This window comes from Ictidomys tridecemlineatus, chromosome 15 (genome assembly GCF_052094955.1).
Source record: "Ictidomys tridecemlineatus isolate mIctTri1 chromosome 15, mIctTri1.hap1, whole genome shotgun sequence".
Taxonomy (NCBI): domain Eukaryota; kingdom Metazoa; phylum Chordata; class Mammalia; order Rodentia; family Sciuridae; genus Ictidomys; species Ictidomys tridecemlineatus.
In genome coordinates, this window is record NC_135491.1 from 6772810 (window position 1) to 6793883 (window position 21074).

The 21074-nt window shown below is 50.7% G+C and overlaps 2 protein-coding genes across 9 annotated transcripts; one reads left to right on the forward strand and one right to left on the reverse strand.

The window, feature by feature from the left end:
* Positions 1 to 205: 205 nt before the first annotated feature.
* On the reverse strand, positions 206 to 7142 carry Dkkl1 (dickkopf like acrosomal protein 1). Of its 3 annotated transcripts, none has more exons than XM_040279299.2 (6): positions 6790 to 7142; positions 5734 to 5869; positions 4533 to 4704; positions 3933 to 4073; positions 3719 to 3808; positions 206 to 567 (listed from the first exon to the last, which is right to left on the reverse strand). In XM_040279299.2, the coding sequence occupies exons 3-6, from the start codon at positions 4683 to 4685 to the stop codon at positions 259 to 261; spliced, it is 693 nt and encodes a 230-aa protein (XP_040135233.2). In that variant the 5' UTR covers positions 4686 to 4704; positions 5734 to 5869; positions 6790 to 7142; the 3' UTR covers positions 206 to 258. The 3 variants fall into 3 exon arrangements, with proteins under 3 accessions (XP_040135233.2, XP_077887788.1, XP_005336721.2); XM_078031662.1 differs by lacking the exon at positions 6790 to 7142 and adding an exon at positions 6005 to 6298; XM_005336664.4 differs by lacking the exons at positions 5734 to 5869; positions 6790 to 7142 and adding an exon at positions 4940 to 5115.
* Tead2 (TEA domain transcription factor 2) lies at positions 6321 to 21007 on the forward strand. 6 transcript variants are annotated; one of them, XM_021734179.3, is made up of 13 exons: positions 6321 to 6412; positions 8124 to 8361; positions 8734 to 8798; positions 9236 to 9298; positions 10243 to 10254; positions 10483 to 10590; positions 10698 to 10756; positions 13077 to 13141; positions 14141 to 14283; positions 16808 to 16981; positions 18824 to 18994; positions 19579 to 19731; positions 20386 to 21007. In XM_021734179.3, the coding sequence occupies exons 2-13, from the start codon at positions 8130 to 8132 to the stop codon at positions 20497 to 20499; spliced, it is 1359 nt and encodes a 452-aa protein (XP_021589854.1). In that variant the 5' UTR covers positions 6321 to 6412; positions 8124 to 8129; the 3' UTR covers positions 20500 to 21007. The 6 variants fall into 6 exon arrangements, with proteins under 6 accessions (XP_021589854.1, XP_040135232.1, XP_040135231.1 ...); XM_040279298.2 differs by having other exon boundaries at positions 18824 to 18955; XM_013363516.4 differs by having other exon boundaries at positions 6331 to 6451.
* The last annotated feature ends 67 nt before the right edge of the window (positions 21008 to 21074 follow it).

Here is a 21074-nt window from a genome sequence, read left to right on the forward strand (position 1 = left end):
AGGCCAGGGGACTGAGTGGATAAATGGGGCCACAGGGGATGGAGTTGCTCAACCAGGAGACAGAATATGAATGAGAAAACCAAGACTGGAGACTTAGGTGAGAGCTAGAATAGCTGGACATGGTGCTCAGGCTCAGACTGGGGGCAACTATTGTGGTCTGGTTGGCCAGGGCTTGGGGACAGATCCCCAAAGGAAATAGTGCTGCTTGATGTAAGAAGAATTTTATTTCCATTTGGTGTGGGTTTCCGGTCCCCACTCTTATAGTTGCTGGGGGGGCCTGAGGATGTACAGGAAGTGGGTTTTGCGGGCAGGCAGCTTAGAGTGGGAGGAGCCTTGGGTCCCATCTTCCAGGACTTCCTCATGGCTTCCTTCTCGGAGGCCGTCCCGGATGGCCTGCAGGCGATGCCGCTTCTCACTGAGCCAGTGACCCTCCTGGGCATCCTGGTGGGACCTCCTCCGTGGCAGCTTCATGATCCAGAAGGATACTCGGGGATGCGGTTCTGGGTGAAAGCTGTCCATGAATTTCTGGAGGGGAACCAGGGCTTCCTTCTCTTCCATCTTGGGTACCTGGGGAGGAAGAACAAGGAAACCAAATAGCACACCCAGGGCAATCAATCCCCATGGGACTGTCCACCCCCTATGCAGCTGGTAGGGTGCTTTGGACTTTGAAAAGCTTCTTTGAGGTTTTACTGCGCACTTGGGCTTGCAAACACTTGAGGATTAAAAATACTCAGGTTTATAGAACATTTTGGGACTGAAAATATATTTTTGAGGGGTTTCAAAAGGGATGTATAACAGAGTGCTTTGGAGTTTATAATGCCTTTTGGGATTACAAAGCACTTTCAGAGGTTTTGAAGGCAGTTTGAAATGGACAAAGCACTTTGGGATTAAAAGCTTTTGGGCTTACTAAACAAGCATGGCCATCAATGCAACGTGTCATCCTTGATTGAATCCTGGATCAAAAATGAAACCAGATTTCAAGGGCAGCTTTAAGTCAAGTGGCAAATGGGAATATGGGCTGATTTGTTTATTGGTCTTTGCTACTCAGTGTGTGGGCTGCTGTTGTGAGGCATGTAAACTAGTGAGTTCCACCCCATCTGGACCTGCCCAAGCAGTGCAGCGTCTGCATCTGTAACAAACGGAGGTCTGAGCAGCCCTGTAGGAGGTGTCTATTCTCACCAAATTCACACACATATACATATGTATATATCTTTTTATCTATCTAAACATTTTTTTGGCAGGGGATGGGGGGAGATACTGGGCATTTAACCCAGAGGCAATTTGCTACTGAGCTACCTCCCCAATCCTTTTTTAAACTTTTATTTTGAGACAGGGTCTCACTAAGTAGCTTGGGAGCCTCTTTAAGTTGCTTAGGCTGACCTTGAACTTATAAACCTCCTGTCTCAGTCTCCCCAGCTGCTGGGATGATAGGCGCACACCACTGTGCCCAGCTTCCCAAATCATATTTTGAAATCCTACCATTCAATACCTCAGAATGTGACCTTATTTGTGAAAAGGGTCATTGCGGATTTAATTAGGATGAGGTCTTAGGATGATGACTCCTTGAAAAGAGGAAATCTGGTCATAGAAAGACACAATGGGAGGATGCCAGGCAAAGAGAAGACAGAGATTGGGGGGCAAGGCATATATAAGCCAAGGAACACCAAAGACTTCTAGTGAAACACCGAAGCCATGTTGAAGCATGGAACAGATTTCTTCACTCAGCCCTCAGGAGGAGCCATCTCTGTTGACACCTTGATCTTGAATACCCAACCTCCAGAACTTTGAGACAAGAAATTTCTGCGGTTTAAGCTACCTAGTTTGTAGTACACTTTGCTATGGCAGTCCTAGCAAAGAGATAGCAGTTTGGGAGTTGGGCACAGTGGTACATGCCTGTAATCCCAGTGGCTCAGGGGGCTGAGGCAGGAGGATTGGGAGTTCAAAGCCAGCCTCAGCAATGGCGGGGTACTAAGCAACTCAGTGAGACCCTGTCTCTAAAAAAAAAATACAAAATAGGGCTATGTGGCTCAGTGGTCGAGTTCAATCCCTAGCACCACAAAAAAAAAAAAAAAAAAAAGAGAGAGAGAGAGAGTGATAACAACATTAAATTTGAGGTGTGTACTTAGGTCTTGAGGGAGAATATATTCTTCTTAGTAGATTCTGTTGATGTATTTAGAGGTGAAGTATCCAGATGTCAACAAAATGTTAACAAGTTATGAATCTACTCCAGGTATTCTCAATCCAAATCAGGAAACATTTGTTGTCACAATTGGAGGGGTTGGGAGTGCTACTTTCTTCCAATGGGAGGCCAGGATGCTGTCAAACATCCTATAGTGCCAGGCTGGGGATATAGCTCAGTTGGTAGTGCGCTTGCCTTGCAAGCACAAGGTTCTGGGTTCAATTCCCAGCAAAACACACACACACACACACACACACACACACACACAAAATCCTACAGTGTCCAGGTCAGCACCCGCCCCCAGTAAAGAACTGTCCTGCCCCAAATGCTAATGGCTCTGAGGTTGAGAAACTTTGGCCTATGGAAAAGGGAATACAATGACTATACTATTTAAAAAACAACAAGAACAAAATTTTTTTTGTAGGTTTGTACTTTTTTCTTGTTATTGGTATATCTATCACCTCAAAACATTGATCATTTCTTTGTGTTTGGGGACATTTAAAAATCCCAGAACTGGGGTTGTGGCTCAGTGGTAGAGTACTTGCCTAGCAAGTGTGAGGCACTGGGTTCAATCCTCAGCCCCACATAAAAATCAATAAATAAAATAAAGATATTGAGTCCATCTACAACTAAAAAAATATATTTAAAAAAATCCCTCTACTGGCTCTTTTGCAGAATATAATTGTTATAGTTTGAAAAATTTAAAACAACTATATAAGAATGTGGGAACCCCATGGATACACCAAGCACTTTGAGATTCTTAAAACTTTTAGGTAAATATACTCTGATGACTGCAAAGCACTTTGGGATTAGAATAATACATAGAGGTTTATAAAGGTGAAGTACAACAAGTATTTGGAGTTCATAAAGCAACTGGATTAAAAAACACATCTTACAGTTTATAAGGTAGAGGTTGACAAAGAACTTTGAGATTTAAAAAAATATTCTGAGGATTTTAGAACACTTACACATTTTGAAGTTTACAAGGGTGAGCTTACCAAGCTCTTGCAATCAAAAGCACTTCTTGATTTACTTTTTTTTTTTTTTCAGTGCTAGGAATTGAACTATTGAACTCAGGGTCTTATGCATGGTAGGTAAGCACTCTACCACTGAACTACAACAGCAGTCTTCCTCCTTCCTTTTTTTCAGTACTGGGGATTAAAGCCAGGGCCCTTAACTATGGAGCTACACCCTCAGCCCTTTTGAATTTTTTTTGTTTTGAGACAGGGTCTTACTAAGTTGCCTAGAGTGATCTTGAACTTGCTGTCATCCTGCCTTAGTCTGGAGTGTGCCACAATATCCTATTTGGCTCACTTTCAAAACACTTGGAGCTCACAAAACCCTCTGGAGTTTAGTAAATAGTTGGGGGTGTATTCTGAGGTAGTAAATCTCATTTTGTGAGTTGGCAGTTTACAAAGCTAAGGCCTAGAAAGAAGTAGTTCCACAAAGAGAGAGGAGTTGGATCAACTCCTCCTCCCTCCTCCTAAACTATAGAAAATGTTGGGGACTTGACACTTTAGGGACAGGGCATGTACTAACCTTCCAGTCACCTTCCAGGCTCCCCTCGGGTTCAATGGATGCCACTACCTTCTCGGAGATGAGCACCTCTCCTGTCTTATTGTCAGTTACCTGTGAGAGGATGAGTTAAAGAGAGTGAAAGCAAACCCACTTTCCTCCTCTGCCCTCCCTGCCCAACAGGTACTACAGAGGGAGGGATGATGGGGAGATGCCAGGGACTTTCCTGCTTACTCACCTTATCGATCTGGAGGTGACTAGAGAGGGTGTTATTCCCTAGGTGACGTTCCTGGTTCTCTTCTTGGTGGAAGTTCCTGGGAAGGACCCGGAAGTCCATGGGTGCAGAGAAGAAGCTGTCCAGACCCCGTAGCAGGTCATCCTAATGCCAGAGGGGTAACCAGTAAGCTGTTGGACCTCACGTCTCTCCAGTGCATTTGCCAGCCCTGCCAGGATGCCCTAGAGGTCTTTCCCAGTCCCTCCCAATACCTTTCCTCTAGGTGCTTTGATCCTTAGAATCTAATCTTTCATTTACCAGCTTCATTTGTCTGGTCTGTACTCTGTTCAATTGCTTTACCATTCCTGATCCTCACCTGTCAATTTGTCTCTCTGTCCCTGTCCCCTCTCCTCCTCTTCCTCTTCCTTTTTCTCCTTTCCTTTTTCTCTTTCCAGTCTCATCTTCCATTCTCCTTGACTGTTACTTTTCCTCTCGTTCTATTTTTTTGTTGCCCTGTCTCTTTGTCTTTTCCCCGTCTGATCCCATGCCCGGCCCTGACCTGTCTCTCACTGTCTTCCTGAAACCTTTCACTACTTCTTCCAAGCAACCCTTGCCATCACTTGCTTTCTGGAAAAGTCGACTGAAGCCTTGGAGTAGGCTCTGGAGGCCTAGAAAACCCGAGGATATCTCCTGGGAGTCAGTTTCGCGGATTGGGGCCGCAGAGGAGAGGGGCGCCAGGGCGGACCGGAGCAGCAGCAGAATCAGCGGATGCCACATTGCGGGATGGGAGAGGAGGCTACGGCAAGGGAAGGAGTTAGAACCCTCATCCCAGCAGTGGCTACTCATCACCCGCCCAAGACACCTCTTTCCTGCCTCTTGCCCGGTCCCTGTCTAGGCAACTCCCCACACCATGCCGATTAGCCCCTACTCCCCTTTTCTTCTACCCCCATCCCTTCCATCCAGCCTAGCCACCCCGCCTTCCAGACCCAGCTCTTTTGGGTTCTGCTTCATACACGGTTCTCATTCCTCACCTTTGCCCACGCCCCGCCCCTTCTTCTGGGCCCCGCCCTTATGCTAGACCACAACCCGGCCGGCCACCGGACTCCAGGACCACTCCGGTCACCGGACCACTCCGGGCCACGGACTGTTAAAATCCAAACAGTTCTGGTCTCGAGCCAACGCTCGAGCCGTAGCCACCCTCTATTGTCTGACCACGCCCCCACCTGCTGACGTCACCCAAGAGCTCAGGTCTTTACTTCAGGGACACGCCCCTGAGGGCAGAGCCACGCCCACATTCTTTGTTAACCACACCCCTTAGCCTGGAGCCGCGCGCTCATTCCCGGGCCTCGCCTCTTACATCGGACCACGCCCCTATCGGTCCACCTCGGCCCTGCCTGTGTTCTCTGATTCCGGCCCGCCCATCCGAGACCTCCACCAATCGCAGATAGCCACGCCCCGTAACGTCAAGCCACGCCCCCGCACCTGGGCCCCGCCTCAGCGCCTCAGATCTGGCTCCCGCGCTGTTTCATTCTCAAGTTCCTTGTGCTCTGGAAACTCCAGAGTCCGAGTGGTTCTTCTAGTTCCCTCACTCTTCAGTTCGATATCTACTTCTGAGCCTTTCTACGTGTCCCTTCTCTTTTTCCCTCTCCGGTTCCACTTAAAAAGCCCCGTTTTCTTCAGAAACACAGTCCTATACTCCATCTTCCAAGGAACCCTAAACCCGAACTCCCTTCTCCTTCAGGACCCAAAGGTCTGGAGCCATCCTCCTCTAGTCTTGTGAGTTAGAACACTGAGCCCTTCATCTTTAAGGAGTCAGGGACCTTACCTCTCTTCCCTTAGCCTCCGAGGCTCTCTCGGGGTCCTGGGTCAGCTGCCATCGTCCACTAGTGCATGGGGATGGGGAGTGTGTGCCTCTGTGGACCTCCAATAAATTCCGAGGGTCTTGCTCAAGACTCTTAATTCTGTAAGGTCACAAGGATGCTGTGTTGTCATAAGAAATCAATTAAAATCCATCCTAGGACACTAGTCTTCAAAAATAAAGTTGGGGATAACAATACGACTCTTTTGTGTTCACATCACTTATCTCCGACACAAACCGGGGAGCCCGGGACTCGACCTCTCCACGATCGCACCCACAAGTCCAGATCCCGGTGCCTGCGCCCTCAGACCCAGGAGTCTCGGCCCCAGCCCCCTTCTTCAGACACAGGTTTCTCGGCTCCCAACCAATCGCCTCCCTCACACCCAGGAGCACAAATTCCCAATCCCCCTCCTCTCCTAGGGCCCAATCATCCGAATCCCGAGTTCCTCCCAGCTTCCAGAAAGACTCTGTCTCTCCCGGAGCAAAATCCTTCCCCAAACTGTCACCGACAGTTCCCCTTCCCGCAGTCGGCCTCCCGGGCCCGCCCCCCCTCCGGTCCCTCCCACTTTTCCCAAACAAAGCTCCCGGCAACTTTCTCCCTTGCAGCGCCCCGCCCGCCCGCGGCTCCCCAGCCCCAGGCCGGGAGGTAGGAAGGCGCCGGCGGGAGTCGGGATCCTGCTTTGGGGTGTGTGAGTTGGGGTGGGAAGTTATGCGTGATGAGGTGAGGCGTGTGTTTGTGGGACCGTCTCGCAACTGCTCGCCGCCCTCTTTTTGCTTGGGGGCCCGATTTTGCGTTCGTGACCGAGCCCAAGTGTGGAGCTGGAACTTTCGAGGGAGTTAGGGTGTTGATGACGGGTCTGGTCTGGGAGTGTGCGCGCGGGAGTGGCTGAGAGCTGCGGACCCAGGCACGGGCGTGCGGTGCGTGAGTGTGAGCGGTGTCCCTTTGCAGCGAGAAAGACCCCTTGCGTATTTCTGACCGAACTGGTGAGCTCGTGTGATTTATGGGCGTCTGATCTTCCTTACCAAAGAGGAAGGGTCCTGGGTGGTAGAGGAAAAAACTATCTCGAGTCCTGGATGCTCTTTCTTGTCTTTTCGGAGATTTGTGGACTGGAGCGGTAAATTAGGGGGTATCTTTCTTACCCTGCTCCTCCGTCCCTTTGTCTGGCCACATGGGGGAGGGTTGGGCTGGGATTTTGGCCTACAGGGGTCCTGAATGCTGCAGCGCCACTGGACTCGGCTTGGGGTCTTTGTCTGCCTCCGCCCCGGGTCCAGGGTCCAAGAAGGAGGGGGATGGGAACCTGGGACTCTGGGGTCCTGGGAAAGTCGTGAAAGACGTGGAGCCTCCAAGGAGGCGGGATCGGGCTGTATTGGAAAAAGTTTTCCCTGTTCCCGGCCTCCGGAAAGTCACTGGGAACTTGGATTGGATCTGAGCCCATGGCGCGGGGGGAGGGGAGGAGGCGGGGCCGAGGGCCGGAGGGGAGGCGCCCTCACTGGCCAGCCCCTCCCCGACGGGGGTTGTGGGAAGCTGGGGGAGGGGACGCCTGGGCCCTTTGTTCTGGCACTCCAGATGGCCAGGCGGCCTGTCCCCCAGGCTGTGGTTCTGTGGGTGCCCTTGGCTCCCAGCCTGTGGTTCTGTGGGCTTCCCCGTCCCCCAGCCTGTGGTTCTGTGGCTCTTTCCTGGCCTCCGTATCAGTTTCGGCCTAGTCTCTGTTCCTATCTCATTTGATCTCTCTGCCTCTCTCTCTATCTCCTCCTCCTCTTCCTCTCTCTGGATGTCAGTCCGCTTCTCTCTGGATCTCATGTCTCATTCACTCTGGTCTCTGCCCCCTCTCTCTGGGTCTATGCACAGCCTGCCTTGGCCGATGCCCCTCCTCCTTCTCTTCTAGCAGCTGCCGCTGGCATCCTAACACCTGTTCTTGGATGGGACTAGAAGGTTTCACCACTCTCCATTTCGACAATAACTCGGCTCCTCTCTTTAAAACCAGTAATCTGCACCCAGAGTTTCAACCTTCATGGCCCTTGGCATTACTCTGGGGTATTCCGAACTTCATTTAATCTAAGTTCCTCTGGAAACTCAGGGGAGAACAGCTCTCCTAAGCTACCCCAGAAATCTATCCCCTTTCTCCTCTAGGATCCAGGAGTCCTGGCCTCAGCCCTCCTCCCTCAGACCCAGGGGTCCAGGCCCAGTCCCGGTCCCTCAGACCTAGGAGTCCCACCCCCAGCCCTTCTCCCTCAGACCCAGGGAGGGGTTCAGGACCCAGCTGTCCTCCCTCAGGCTCGGGGGTCTGAATCCTAGCCCTCACAGCTGCAAGCCTCTTTGGGTGGGAGGAAGGCTGCTGAGCTCTGTGTTCCTCCAGGCCCAAATGGGGGAACCCCGGGCTGGGGCCCCCCTGGACGATGGCAGCGGCTGGACAGGCAGTGAGGAAGGCAGTGAAGAGGGCACCGGCGGCAGCGAGGGGGCTGGGGGAGACGGGGGCCCAGATGCAGAGGGTGTCTGGAGCCCAGACATTGAGCAGAGCTTCCAGGAAGCCCTGGCCATCTACCCGCCATGTGGCCGTCGGAAAATCATTCTGTCTGATGAAGGCAAGATGTATGGTGAGTTCACAGTGTCTTTTGACCTGACCCCCACAGAGTAATAACAGTAGCCAACACTTATGGAGCTCTGAGCATTGTCCCTGTAAACATGCATTGTGCCCTCCCAGTGACTCTCAGTTAGAAACCAGCATCACCATTTGCACAGGTGAAGAAGCGGGCCTGGGAAGGTCAAGATGTTTGCCTAAGGTCAGAGCTAGTATGTGGCAGGGATGGGATGTGCTCCCAGGCAGTCTGGCCCCATAGAAGTGAGGAGACCAGCCCCCCAGCTTGCTATAACCCTTTGGGGACTGTTGCTACTCTCTTCTTTCCTGGTGTTCACTCTGTCAGGAAGTTCTCCTAATGGCCTAACTCTGTTTTAATTTGACTCTTCAGGTCGTAATGAACTGATTGCCCGCTACATCAAGCTGAGAACAGGGAAGACCCGGACTCGCAAACAGGTCTCAGAACCCATTTCTGGGCTTCTGTCTGGGGCCAGCTTGTCCCTTTAGGGCCATCTTTGTATGGGCTAATTCAGGCTCAAAAGGAGGCTCTGGTTCATGTGTTTTTGCTTGTGTCCTTGGCATGTCTGGAGGCCTGGTCTGTCTGCTTGGCAGCAGTTTCCTAGCAGACAGAGAGACCAGGAAAAAGTCAAAGAGGGAAGGATGAAGACAGGACAGGAGCCTGGATTTGCTGGGTCAGGAAAGATGAGTGGTGTTAGTGAGTTCCTGGGAAAAACAGCTTGTGGGCACCACGTGTTTGAACACTGCAGAAATGACCTGTCTGCCTGTCGCCCTTCAAGTGCTGGCAGCTCTGTGGGGCACCTGAGGGAGGGAAGGGGGAATGGACAGAGATGGGTGGTTGTGAGCTCAGTCTGCTTCTTCGTCGATACCTGCAGGTCTCTAGTCATATCCAGGTTTTGGCTCGAAGGAAATCCAGGGAAATCCAGTCCAAACTGAAGGTAAATGCCCAGGCAGACACCCTGAGGGGCAGATGGAGACCTGGGGGAAGGGCCGAGACCCAGAGGGATGGGGAGGGAGACCCTGGGAAGACTGGGGGTACTGAGACCCTGGGTAGGGAGAGACCTGAGAAAGGGAGGAGCTGAGCTTGGGATAGGGAAGAAGGCAGGGCTGTGGGGACTCCCCAGAGGCTAGTGCTGTTGTCCCTCTTCCCTGTGCTCTTGGCCCTTCCTGATGAGCTCATTGCTTTTCCCCTCTTGTGCTCTGAGGGCCTCCTCTTTGACTCCCTGGTTCATCCCCCCATCTCCAGCCCCCATGGGGCCTGCTGTTCTTTCTGTGCTCAGAAAGCTTCATTTCCTGTTGGAGATTTTCATATCCATTTTCTTTTTCTTTTCTTCTGTCTTCTGGATTTCCTATTTCTTCTTAGTCTGAGACCCTCATTTTCTGTCCCTCTGGGTATGAGGTCTTCTCTGCCTCTTCGTATAGACTTGGAGATAATCACTTCCTGTTCGTTTTTTCTTTTTTGTACCAGGAAGCTTTCCCTTCCTTTCTCTCTGTGTCGAAAACCTTTGCTTCCGGCCTTTTCTATACCGTGTCTGTTCTCTCTCTGTTCTGCTTGGGATTAGGAAACACTTACCTTCTATTCCCTGGGGCTCTGTAATTCTCATTTCCTGTTGCCTGGGCTTCTGGAAACCTCTATTTCCGGCTTTTTCTTGACTTAGAAACTCTCATTAGGGTCTTTTATTCTGGTCGCAGAAAGTCCTTTTCCTCTCAAGGGCTGGCCACCTCTGCTTGCTGATCCGTACCCATCCATCACTCCCCCCTTGCTCAGCTCAGGGTGCCAGGGCTGGGCAGGCTGGAAGGGTAGGGAGGTAGGGGAGTCCAGGCTTCCTTCCTAAGTGGTGTTTTCTTCCCTCCTGTGGAACCTTCCCTCACTTCTTTGCAGGCCTTGAATGTGGTAAGTGCCCCTGCCCATTTCCCACGTACACTTACCCCAGACAACTGCCCCATCCCTAAGGAGACCAGGAGGGGTAGAGGGCGCTGGGGAAAGGGCTTAACCCTCCTTTGACCCTTTGCCTTGACTCCCTGGGTCTGTATCTCCCATCCTTGCCCCGCCTCATTATTGTCCCCCCTGGCAGTGTTGACTGGTGTCCCCCATTAATATGGACCTTCAACTTCCCCCCAGGACCAGGTTTCTAAGGACAAGGCTTTCCAGACGATGGCTACCATGTCCTCTGCCCAGCTCATCTCAGCACCTTCCCTACAGGCCAAACTGGGCCCTGCCGGTCCTCAGGTGGCCTAGGCTGGGAATTGTGGGGGTTGGGCTGGAGGGGTGGGCCTGCAGTTGCCAACAGAGGACCACCTGACCCCTCCCCCCCACCTTCTTTGTCTTCTCTCTAGGCCACTGAACTTTTCCAGTTTTGGTCAGGGGGCTCTGGCCCACCCTGGAATGTTCCAGAGTGAGTACTTTGTGTTCTGGCTTGGCACCTGACCCCCACCCTCCACATTTATGACCCCACCTTACACCTCCCAACTCTCTTTTGAACACAAATTCTGGAGCCAAGCTATTTGGATGTGAATCCTCGTCCTGCTCCTTGTTGTTCATGGGCCCCTGGGTAGGTGATTTCAATGCTCAGAACCTCAGTTTCTTCATCTCTAAAATGGGGGGCAATAACAATACCTGTCTCACACCCTTGTTGGGATTTAACTCTGTTGGGATAAATGAGTTTAACCTGTGTATAATGTTTAGCGTAGAACCTGCATATAGGAAGTGCTCAGGACCCGGTCTGAGCTGGGCTAGTGGGAAGGGGATGGGGCAGCAGGAGCCCAGAGGAGAAGGGATGCCATAGGCCCTGTCGGGCTGGGACAGAGGGAGGAGGCTGATGACTTGAGTTGGAGGGGCTGTCTGGAGGTGTGCAGCCTGCGAGAGGAGTGGGTTTTGGCCTGGAGGATATTATGAGTAAACAGCTTCCCAGAGGGATCGTCTGGGCCCCAGGGGCTCATGGGAAGGCCTTGTAAGTCCAGAGTGTTAGGAGCCTCTGTATGTCCAGAGGCTGCTGGGTCTGGTGAGGGGAGTTCCAGAGACTCATGGGAAGGGCATTTTCCATCCCAGAGAGGAGCCAGTGGACCCAGCCTGGGTATTGGAAGGGTAGTGTGGTCGCAGGGAAGTGTTGAGGGTATTGGCAGAGAAAGGGTTAGGTGACAGACTGGGGTATCCAGTTTGGGAGTGGAGACATTAAACTGTGGACAGAGGAGAATGTCAGAACAAGTTCCTGGGGCTGAAGGAATCACAGGTTTGCGGGGAAGCCATTACAGGAGGGGCCGTTCACCAGCACCATACTGAGTGCTGGGCTCCCCGCTTTCATGGAGCCGATATTCAAGTGTGTGTTGGGGTGCTGAATGTTAATTAAATCATCACCCTCATAAAAACACGAAATGAGATGTGTGAAGTGCTATGAAGAACCACGGGAGCTTCTAGGTTGGAGGAGAAAGTTCTGGGGATTTCTTTGAGGAGATAACATTGAAGACTGAGGAAGGCTTAACCAGGTAAAGAAAGGGGGTGGAATATTTCAGGCAGAGAAAAGAGCATGTGACAAGGCCCTGAAGTAGGACAGTGGTGAGATCCAGAATGTGAGAGATGCCAGTGTTTAGCAAATGGCCAGTCAGGTATTTACTGAGCACCTATAAAGTGCTGTGTTCAGTTTTGAGACCCCACAGTGAACAAGGGAGACCGAATCCTCATCTTCATGGAGCTTATATAGTTGGGGAGGGGAGGGAGGAGATAGACAGTAAACATGTAAAAATCAAGAATTAATAAGAAAAGGAATAATTCTGAGAAATAAAGCAGGGTACACATGCTGTGTTTTATTTGTTTATTTTTTGGGGGGCCTCCCACTTGCTGGGCAAGAGCTCCAGCACTGAGCCACCCACCAGCCCCAAGAGCTCTGTTTTAGACAGGGGTCAGGAAAGCCCCGTCTGAGAAGGTAGCATTAGAGTAATGACCCTGATGACAAAAAAATCATGTCAACAAGCAGAGTTTAGCGTTCAGAATTGAAACGACAAGGACTGGGGCAGAGGGCCCGGGAGGTGGGGTCCGAAGGTCCCTGGAGCTCCTTTCTGATCCTGGTCTTTTGACCCTTGACTTCTCTCCTGACCTTTGACTCCCAAATTCCCTCACCACTCTCTCTCCTGGGCTACCTCTGGGCTTCTGGGGCTGTGTCTGAACCTATGGTCATTAGCCGTAGGTGGCTATTTACATTAAAATTAAATGATGTGGAAATTCAGATCTTGAGGTGCGCTGGCCACGTTGCTTCTCAGTCACATGTGGCCAGTGGCTACTGCACTGCGTGGAACGTTTCCATCAAACAGAAAGTTCCACTGGACGGCTCTGCCTTCCCACTCTGGCCTTTGGCTGGATGTCTAGTCATTTCTTCCAACACTCCTCACCCTTCAGTCTCTCTTTCTCCAAACTCTCCATCTTCTGTGTCTTCTCCCATCTCTTAAGACCCGCTTTCTCTTCTCTTTCTGGCATTTTGTGAAAGGCACTGGATTTGAGTCCAGGCTCCACTGCACCCTAGCTGTGTGGCTTTGAGCAGATTGATTGATCTCCCTGTGCCTCAGTTTCCTCATTTGCAAAATGAGAAGAGCAGTCATTGCACCTACCTCATTGGGTGTGAGTGTTCAATGAGACCATGCATGTAATGTGTTAGCGCAGGGTCTGCAGTCCCCGCCTCCCCGTACCTCTCCACTCTGCTGACCCTGGCTTCCTTTGTCCCTTAGCGTGAAGCCATTCTCACAGACACCGTTCTCCTTGTCACTGACTCCCCCATCTACTGACCTCCCAGGTAAGAGTCTGTTATCTTCCTCTCCTTGTGTGCCCTCTCTACCTTTGACCCCAGGTCTCTCCTTCAACCTTCCATTAGTCAGGGGACACATTCTTACTGAGGCAGGGTGTCTGGCCAGGGGCAGGGTGTTTGTTTGGAAAGGTAAGTGGCAGAATTTGCAATGGTTAGGAGCACAGCTTCTGTATCGAAACATCCTGGGTTCGTGTTCTGCCACGTGCTAGTTTATAAGACATTGGGAAGTGTATTAGTCAAAATTCTTTCAGTTGCAAGAGAAAGAAACCCAAATAAAACTGAATAGAGTGGAGAAAAAGAATTTACTGGTTTCAATTAACATATAGTCCAGAATTGTGGCTTCAGGCATGGCTGGATCCAAGGGTTCTTAGGGTAGCACCAGGACCTACTTCCATCTGCTTTCTTCAATGGCACTTCCATTTCCCACCTGGCAGCCAAGATGGTTTTCAGAAGTCCATGTTGATGTGACCCTCAACATCAACATTAACTGATGAAAGAGCAAGTCCAATACCTATGGCTGCAAGTAATATAATATCCAAACGACTAGTGCCTTACATGGTAAAGGCTTTAATGATTCCACATAACAACTCTGAAGGTGGGCTGCCTTTGTGTTCAGCAGCTCAACAATATCAGGATTGGCATCTCTGTAGTTCCCTTGGCCTCTGTCTTACTGTGGCTAGATGGCTTCTCTAACCCTAGACATCACATTCTCAAGCAGGACTTGGCCAGGGCCAAAAACTTTCTCCTCCCAAAGTTCTGTCTTTTTTATTCAGGAAGAAACTCCTTCCCAGAAGCCCCCCAGCAGATTTCCCCTAACGTCTCATTGGCCAGGACTGTGTCACATGGCCACCTCTAGCTGCATGGGAGGCTGGGAAAGTGAGTATTTAGCTTTTTCAGCTTCTAAGTGGAGGCAGGCAAGAGAGCACAGTGCCTGAGACAGTCAGTAAATGTTAGCCATTTTTATTGTTTCTTCTTCTCTTTCTCTAGGGTACGAGCCTCCCCAAGCCCTCTCACCCCTGCCTCCACCTGCCCCATCACCCCCAGCCTGGCAGGCTCGGGCTCTGGGCACTGCCCGGTTGCAGCTGGTGGAGTTCTCAGCCTTTGTGGAACCACCCGATGCAGTTGACTCTGTGAGTGAGGTTTTGGGATTGTCACTGGAGGATTTGGGAACTTGAGGGTGACGGGGAGGGAATGCATAGAGCGGTGCTTCCCTGAATGGAGGGTGTGTGAAACTGGCTGCTGGGCCCCTCCCCCAGAATTTCTGATCTAGATGAGAAGCTTGAGAATTTGCATCGCCAACCACCTCCCAGATGATATTGAGGCAGCTGGTCCCAGAGACCACGTTTTGAGAAGCACTAGCATAAAGGAACTGGAAGGTCATGGGGTCTCAGGTTGTGAAGATCAGAGAAACTCCCCAGGACATCATCCATCTATCCATTCATTCATTCACCAAACACATTTGAATTCCTGCTGTTCGATAGGTTTTGAGATACACATTAGGAACCTGGAGAAACAGATCTTATTGCTGGGGGCTCAGATTTCTCCTTGGATAGGATGAAGATGGATGCTGTGCTAGTCAGGATGGGCTGGCTGTTAGAAGAAACAACTCTCAGCTTTCAGGCATTGAACACTATAGACATTTTTTACTCATATTTCAATGTAGGTGTTCAGCAGGAATCTTCCACATGGTGATTTGGGGATCCAGGCTCCTTCCATTTTATGGTTCTGCCATTTTCTAGGACTTCAAAATCGTTTGCTGGATTCTCTGCATCTGGCCAGCAGATGGAGGAAGGGAGAGAGGCAAGATTATTCTGGTATTTTTTTTTTTGCCTCTGGCTTGGATGTGGCATTGATCAAGTCTGCTTACATCCCATTGGCTAATACTTTATCATGCGGTCCCAGCTAACTGCAAAGGGACCTGGGAAATGTAGTTTAGTGCAGTGAAAAGGAGTTTGAACCCATAGCCACACAAGCACCAATGGAATCACCAATCACAGTAAATGGTGATGCTGCTAAAACTTGAGTTGGATTAGGTTAAAATCTTTCCATGCCACTTGAGGGAAAAATTAAAGTCCGTTCAGTTGCCCACAAAGATCTGCACCTGCTTAGTGCGGTGTCATGCACCTGTAATCCCAGCGGCACGGGAGACAGACAGGAGGATCGTGAGTTCAAAAGCCAGCCTCAGCAACAGGGCGGGGTGGTAAGCAACTCAGTGAGACCCTGTCTCTAAATAAAATACAAAAAAGGAAAAAAAAAAAAAAGGGCTGGGGATGTGGCTCAGTGGTCAAGTACCCCTAAGTTCAATCCCTGGTACCAAAAAAAAAAAAAAAAAGACATCTGTACCTTTCCATTCCCTCTCTGCTTGGACCTCCTGTCCTCTCTTACTGGTTTAGTCTGCTCCAGCTATATCAACCTGCTTGCTCTTTCTTGAACACATCTGGCCCACCCCTGCTTTAAGGGTTTTGCACCTGCTGTTCCTGTTGTCTGGAATTTGCAAACCTCAGACCACGTCGTGACTCATAATCACATATCTTCAGGACAGTTTATTTTCTCATAGGCTTTCCCAAACCACTTGATGGAAATTTCAGGTGCCATCACTTTCAGCTTCTTTATTATGATTTCTTTTCATAGCATATATTGCTCCTTGAAATTTACATTAATTGTAGGCTGATTTTTAAGTTTTTTTTCTCTGCCAGTAAACTGTGAAATCCATGAGGTCATAGACTTTGTCTTGTAGTGCCAGGACAGAATAATGTCTGCATACAGCAGGTTTCTCAATGCATGTCTGTTGAATAATGAGTATGTGCTGGCATTGAGGAAACTGAGTTTTTGTGGAAATACAGAGGAATAATTCTCCCCAGGGAGTCAGCAAAGGCTTCCTGAGATGACAGTAATTGAATTGGGCTTTGAGGGTTGCATAGGGGTTTGCCATGTGCATGCAGCATTAGATGCTCCAAGCGTAGAGATGGGCAGAACATGGAATTTCCAGGGAAACAAATAATAGAGTAGTGGGGAGGGGGTGAGGCTGGGGATGGGTGGGTGCTGCTGGTTTTCAGCTTGCTTCCTCTTAAGGGCAGTTGGGGAACCATGGAAAGGATGGGAGTAGAGAGATCCTGTCTGACTGTGATCAAACGAAGCTTCCAGAGTTAGGCAGATTTGATTAACTTGGGTCTGGAAAGATGGACAGAAGATTTATACTGGAGGAGAAGATGGGAGAAATTAAGAAATCATGAGAATGGGGACAGATAGAGAGTCTTGGATATGGGCTATGTGGATTCCCATCCATACATCCATCCAACCACCTATCCATCCATTGAATGTTCATGAGCACTTGTTGTATACAGGGCTGGGTTGTGGGTTTTTCCTGGAGGCACTAGAAAGCCATGGAAGGACTATGGAGAGGGCCAGGGTATGCTCTCTGGAGAGCCCTGTGAGGAATGAGATGGAGGGGAGACGGTGGAGGCTGGGGTTGTGCTGGGGGCCCAGGAACTGGGAGTGCTTTTGGGGTAGATGGGTGTGAACAGTGTACCAGTGAACAGTGTGGAGCACCAGGTAGGGGCTGTGGGGATGGTGACAGTGTGGGATGGCCTGGTGCAGAGAGGTCAGGAGTCTAGCCCACTCCCCACCCCCCCACTCACGGTTGGCCCTCCTCAGTACCAGAGGCACCTGTTTGTGCACATCAGTCAGCATTGTCCCAGTCCTGGAGCACCGCCATTGGAGAGTGTGGACGTCCGGCAGATCTACGACAAATTTCCTGAGAAAAAGGGTGGTCTGCGGGAGCTGTATGATCGAGGCCCTCCCCATGCCTTTTTCTTGGTCAAGTTCTGGGTGAGTTCTGGAAGCAAAACCAAAAGTGCTTAAAGACCACGTGACATCCCAGCTAAGGCCACTGGCTAGATGGAAGAGTCTCAGGACTTCTCAGGACAGCCTGGGCCTTACGGGTCAGTCCTCAGGGCTTGAGTGTCAGTCTCTGTTGCAAGAAGGAATGCTGAGGAGTCCAGCCCCTGGAGCGGGATGGAGGCACTTGAGACTCCCCAGAACCCACTAGGCTGCCACCCCAAGTCATGGGACTAATGTGTCTTAGGATTGGCTTTCCACGTTCAGGTCACTCCAGGCCCCACCTGACCACACCAACCTTGTTGCTAAGGAACAGCCACCTCCCTTAGCCCATGGACTTGTGGAGGATTCTGGTCTCTATAGGTGGGACTGAGACTTTGCTAGTTTCCACCAGATTGCTAGAGAATGTCTTGCCCTGGGGACAATCATTTATTGAATGTTTATTATACCTGATACCAGGTGCTATGCATACTCAGCCCTTGGTGTATCTGGATTTCACATCAAGCTGCAGGTAGAAAATGTAGTTAGGCCTACGAAGGTTGTGTTTGTGCTAACATGTACAGGTTTTTTATTTTTTTGTCATTATTCCCTAAACAATACAGTATAACAACTATTTACATAGCATTTACATTGTATGAGGTGTTATAAGTCACCTAGAAGTGATTTAAAGTATACAGGAGCATGTGTGTAGGTTATATGAGGAACTTCAGGGTCTACAGACCTTGGAATCTATGGGGAATCCTGGAACCAGTACCCATGGAAACCAAGGGATGACTGTATATAATCGTGACTAAGGATCCATCTTGGGTGTTTTTTAGGCCTATTTGGTTTGGTGTCCAGTACAATAACTGACACTACAGGGGCTCAACAAATGTTTTCTGAATTTCAAGGGGATGTTAACTCCTGAGGTAACCAGGGTGGTGGAGGGATCTAGTCTCTCAGGAGAAAGTCTGCTGGGTCCTTGAGCTGTCCTGGTCTTGCTGGGTATGACTGACTATGGTTTTAAAGCTTTCTGGCTTGTGGTGTGAAGGCCCAAGATGACTCTAGGTATGTGCTGCAGAGATCTTGGGCAGTGCTAGGGCTTAAGACAGGCCCCACCAACTCCCAGATCTGGAGAGACACCTACTTAGGAAGCCTGCTGATAAGGGCTTGGGTGTTGCCTGGCTTCACAGGGTCCTGTTGCCAGGATGGAGGATGGAGTCAGGCTTTTGAGGAGACTGACCTGGCAAGGTGTTAACAACTTAAAGTTAGGAAGAGGAGAGGTATCCTCTACCTCCCAAGGAGGTGGCTCAGACTCAGGCTTCATTAGGCCCCTCCTGGTCTAATGACACTTGACCACCTGTCTGCACACTTGGCATCTGGGATGACGCAGGGGGCCTTACCTGGGAGCACCAGCTGAAAGTGCTGGAGAGTGTTCTGGAGAGGAGTCCAGCCCTGTTGCTAGGGAGTAGTATTTACCTTAGCAACCAAGGTAGTGAAGGGCTCTGAGGGAGGCCATTGGGTCTCAACCTGTTGCTAGGGGTAACTGCCTCCTTAGTAACTGGGCCCTTGGAAGGGGCTGAACTCTTATGTTAGGGCTTCAAGAGGAAAAATATGAATTCCAGAATTCCTTGGCTACTGGGGAGAGAGTGTCAGGACCATTTTGAGGACCCAGACTTTTCCAACACTGATGGGATGGGTGGGTCTTCTCCAGAAACCAGCTCATGGAGATACGGGAACTTTGAAAGCTGAGGAAGATGGTGGACAACTACAGGGGCAACAGGAAACCAGGCTCTGGGGCAGGGTTTATAAAGATGTCCCCTCCTACTCACCCTGTGCTTCCCCATCTCCCAGGCGGACCTGAACTGGGGCCCAAGTGGTGAGGAGGCAGGGGCTGGCAGCAGTGGCGGCAGCAGCGGTGGCTTCTATGGAGTGAGCAGCCAGTACGAGAGCCTGGAGCACATGACCCTCACCTGCTCCTCCAAGGTCTGCTCCTTTGGCAAGCAGGTGGTGGAGAAGGTGGAGGTGAGGCTGGAGGTGTGGGCGCCATCTCCCCTCTGGGGGTGCCACACAGACCATGAGCCATGATGGCACAGGCATTTGTGGGGTGTGCGGTGTGGGGAGCAGTCGCAGCCTCTGGGGGTTTTAGTGTGTGAGCTTGGAGCTAACACAGGCTTCGGAAGCCACAGATAGGGGGCATTTTGAGAGTGGAAAGGTGTGAAGATTGTCAGCAAGAATCAAAAGACTCTATGGATATGAAGAATTTGCAGGGCAGAGAGGTTCAGAAGTCAGATTTAGGGCTTTCTGGGACCTTGGGGATTTCAAGTAGTTTGTAGATATCATGGGGCAAGGGTCTTGGAGGGTTTGGAGGTCCAATAAGGTTGTTGAGAGTTCAGAGGACGTGGAGGGGTTTCTGGTTTGCTTGCTCAGATCCTGTATCAGAAGACACTGAGTGTTCAGTGCTTGGTCTCTGGGCACTGAGGGTGGGTTGCTGGAGGGGAGACGGCGGTGGGAGTGAGTGTGGCATCTGAGGGGCATGCTGGGCTCCATTCCTAGGTGCCCTGTGTGTGTCTTAGCCACTGTCTTCCCCACTCCCTGCCCCCATTCAGACAGAGCGGGCCCAGCTGGAGGACGGGCGCTTCGTGTACCGCCTGCTGCGCTCACCTATGTGCGAGTACCTGGTGAATTTCTTGCACAAGCTGCGGCAGTTGCCCGAGCGATACATGATGAACAGCGTCCTTGAGAACTTCACCATCCTCCAGGTGACGTGGGGGTGGGGTCTGGCTGGAACAGGGGCCCTGACGTAGAGAAGAGTGCTCTCCACAGATCCTTAGCTTAGGGGATCCCTTTACCCAGGGGACTGATGCAGAGGGAGCTCCAGAGGAAACCCTCATCCTGGAAATTGAGGCAATAGGGACCCTTAGCTCATAGGCTCTGTTCCCCTAGGGAGCTGATGTGATGGGGGACTTTACAGCACTCTCACATAGAAGGATCCCTCTCATTGGGGAAATTGACATGGGGGACACCTCAAGGTGATTTTCAGTTTCCCAGGGAATCTATCCTGGCTCAGGGATCATGAGCTAAAGGGAGTCCATTTAATTTGGGGGGATGTGCTGAGGTAGAGACCTGTTGACTGGGGCATCTGGTGACTCTCTTTACCTATGACATGGTGGAGATCTCTGAAACCTGGGGAATATGACGTGGTAGGATTCGAGGCCTCTCCACTGCTGATCCTCAGCTTAGGGACAATCCCTATTGTCCAGGGAACCTGACCCATTGGGCACCTTTTTACTTGGGGAAACATAATGTGGTTTACTGGCAGGTGGTAAAGAGGCCTGCTGGGGGTCCCCTGGTAGCCTGGCAAGGCCCCAGGAATCCTTCTAAGCATAAGCCCATTCTCCTGGCCTCCCTGGCAGGTGGTGACCAACAGAGATACCCAGGAACTGCTGCTCTGCACCGCCTATGTCTTCGAGGTCTCCACCAGTGAGCGTGGGGCCCAGCACCACATTTACCGCCTGGTCAGGGACTGAAGAAGGAGCCCACAGTTGGCTCAGCCCCAGAACACCTTCCTCCTAGGAAGGACCCTCCAGCTCTCTTCATGATTCTTATTTGGGAATGGGGCTGTGATGGAAAGGGGCTGACCACAGAGGCCTGAACAACGAGGATTGTCTCCTATTAGAAAGGACCCCCAAACCTGCTTGGTGAGCTGAACAAACCAGGACTGAAGATAGACCCCAGTACTGGGACCTCATAGGGGGTGTTTGAAACTCCTGAGCATCAGGGATTGGGGACAGGAATAAGACAACCCCCAGGTACACCACTGGTTTCCTGGCCTCTAACTCTCTTCTGGATGTTTTGGCAGGCCCTGGTTCCACATTGGCTTGTCTTCCTTCCTTTTTTCCAGCTGCCTCCTCCCCTAAATATCTGCCCCCCCCTTCTGATCTGTGATGTCACAAATTGAGGATTAACCTTTTTGTGCAGAGCCAGGTGGGCCCTGCAAATATTTTGTTTTTTAAAAAATATAACGAAGTATTTATACGTGGGTGTTGGGTTGTGACTTTTTCGCAGCTGGGTAAGGAGAGGGGTGCGTCTTTCTAATCTCATC

What these genes read in the sequence shown, in the direction of transcription:
- Dkkl1 (XM_040279299.2), bottom strand. Translation starts at nt 4,685, where the DNA reads ATGTGGCATCCGCTGATTCTGCTGCTGCTCCGGTCCGCCCTGGCGCCC. An exon ending in GTCACCTCCAGATCGATAAG is followed by an intron (nt 3,809 to 3,932) that starts GTGAGTAAGCAG and finishes ATCCTCTCACAG; the next exon opens with GTAACTGACAATAAGACAGG. An exon ending in GCCTGGAAGGTGACTGGAAG is followed by an intron (nt 568 to 3,718) that starts GTTAGTACATGC and finishes CTTCCTCCCCAG; the next exon opens with GTACCCAAGATGGAAGAGAA.
- Tead2 (XM_021734179.3), top strand. Translation starts at nt 8,130, where the DNA reads ATGGGGGAACCCCGGGCTGGGGCCCCCCTGGACGATGGCAGCGGCTGG. An exon ending in TGGGCCCTGCCGGTCCTCAG is followed by an intron (nt 10,591 to 10,697) that starts GTGGCCTAGGCT and finishes TCTTCTCTCTAG; the next exon opens with GCCACTGAACTTTTCCAGTT. An exon ending in TTTTCTTGGTCAAGTTCTGG is followed by an intron (nt 16,982 to 18,823) that starts GTGAGTTCTGGA and finishes CCCATCTCCCAG; the next exon opens with GCGGACCTGAACTGGGGCCC.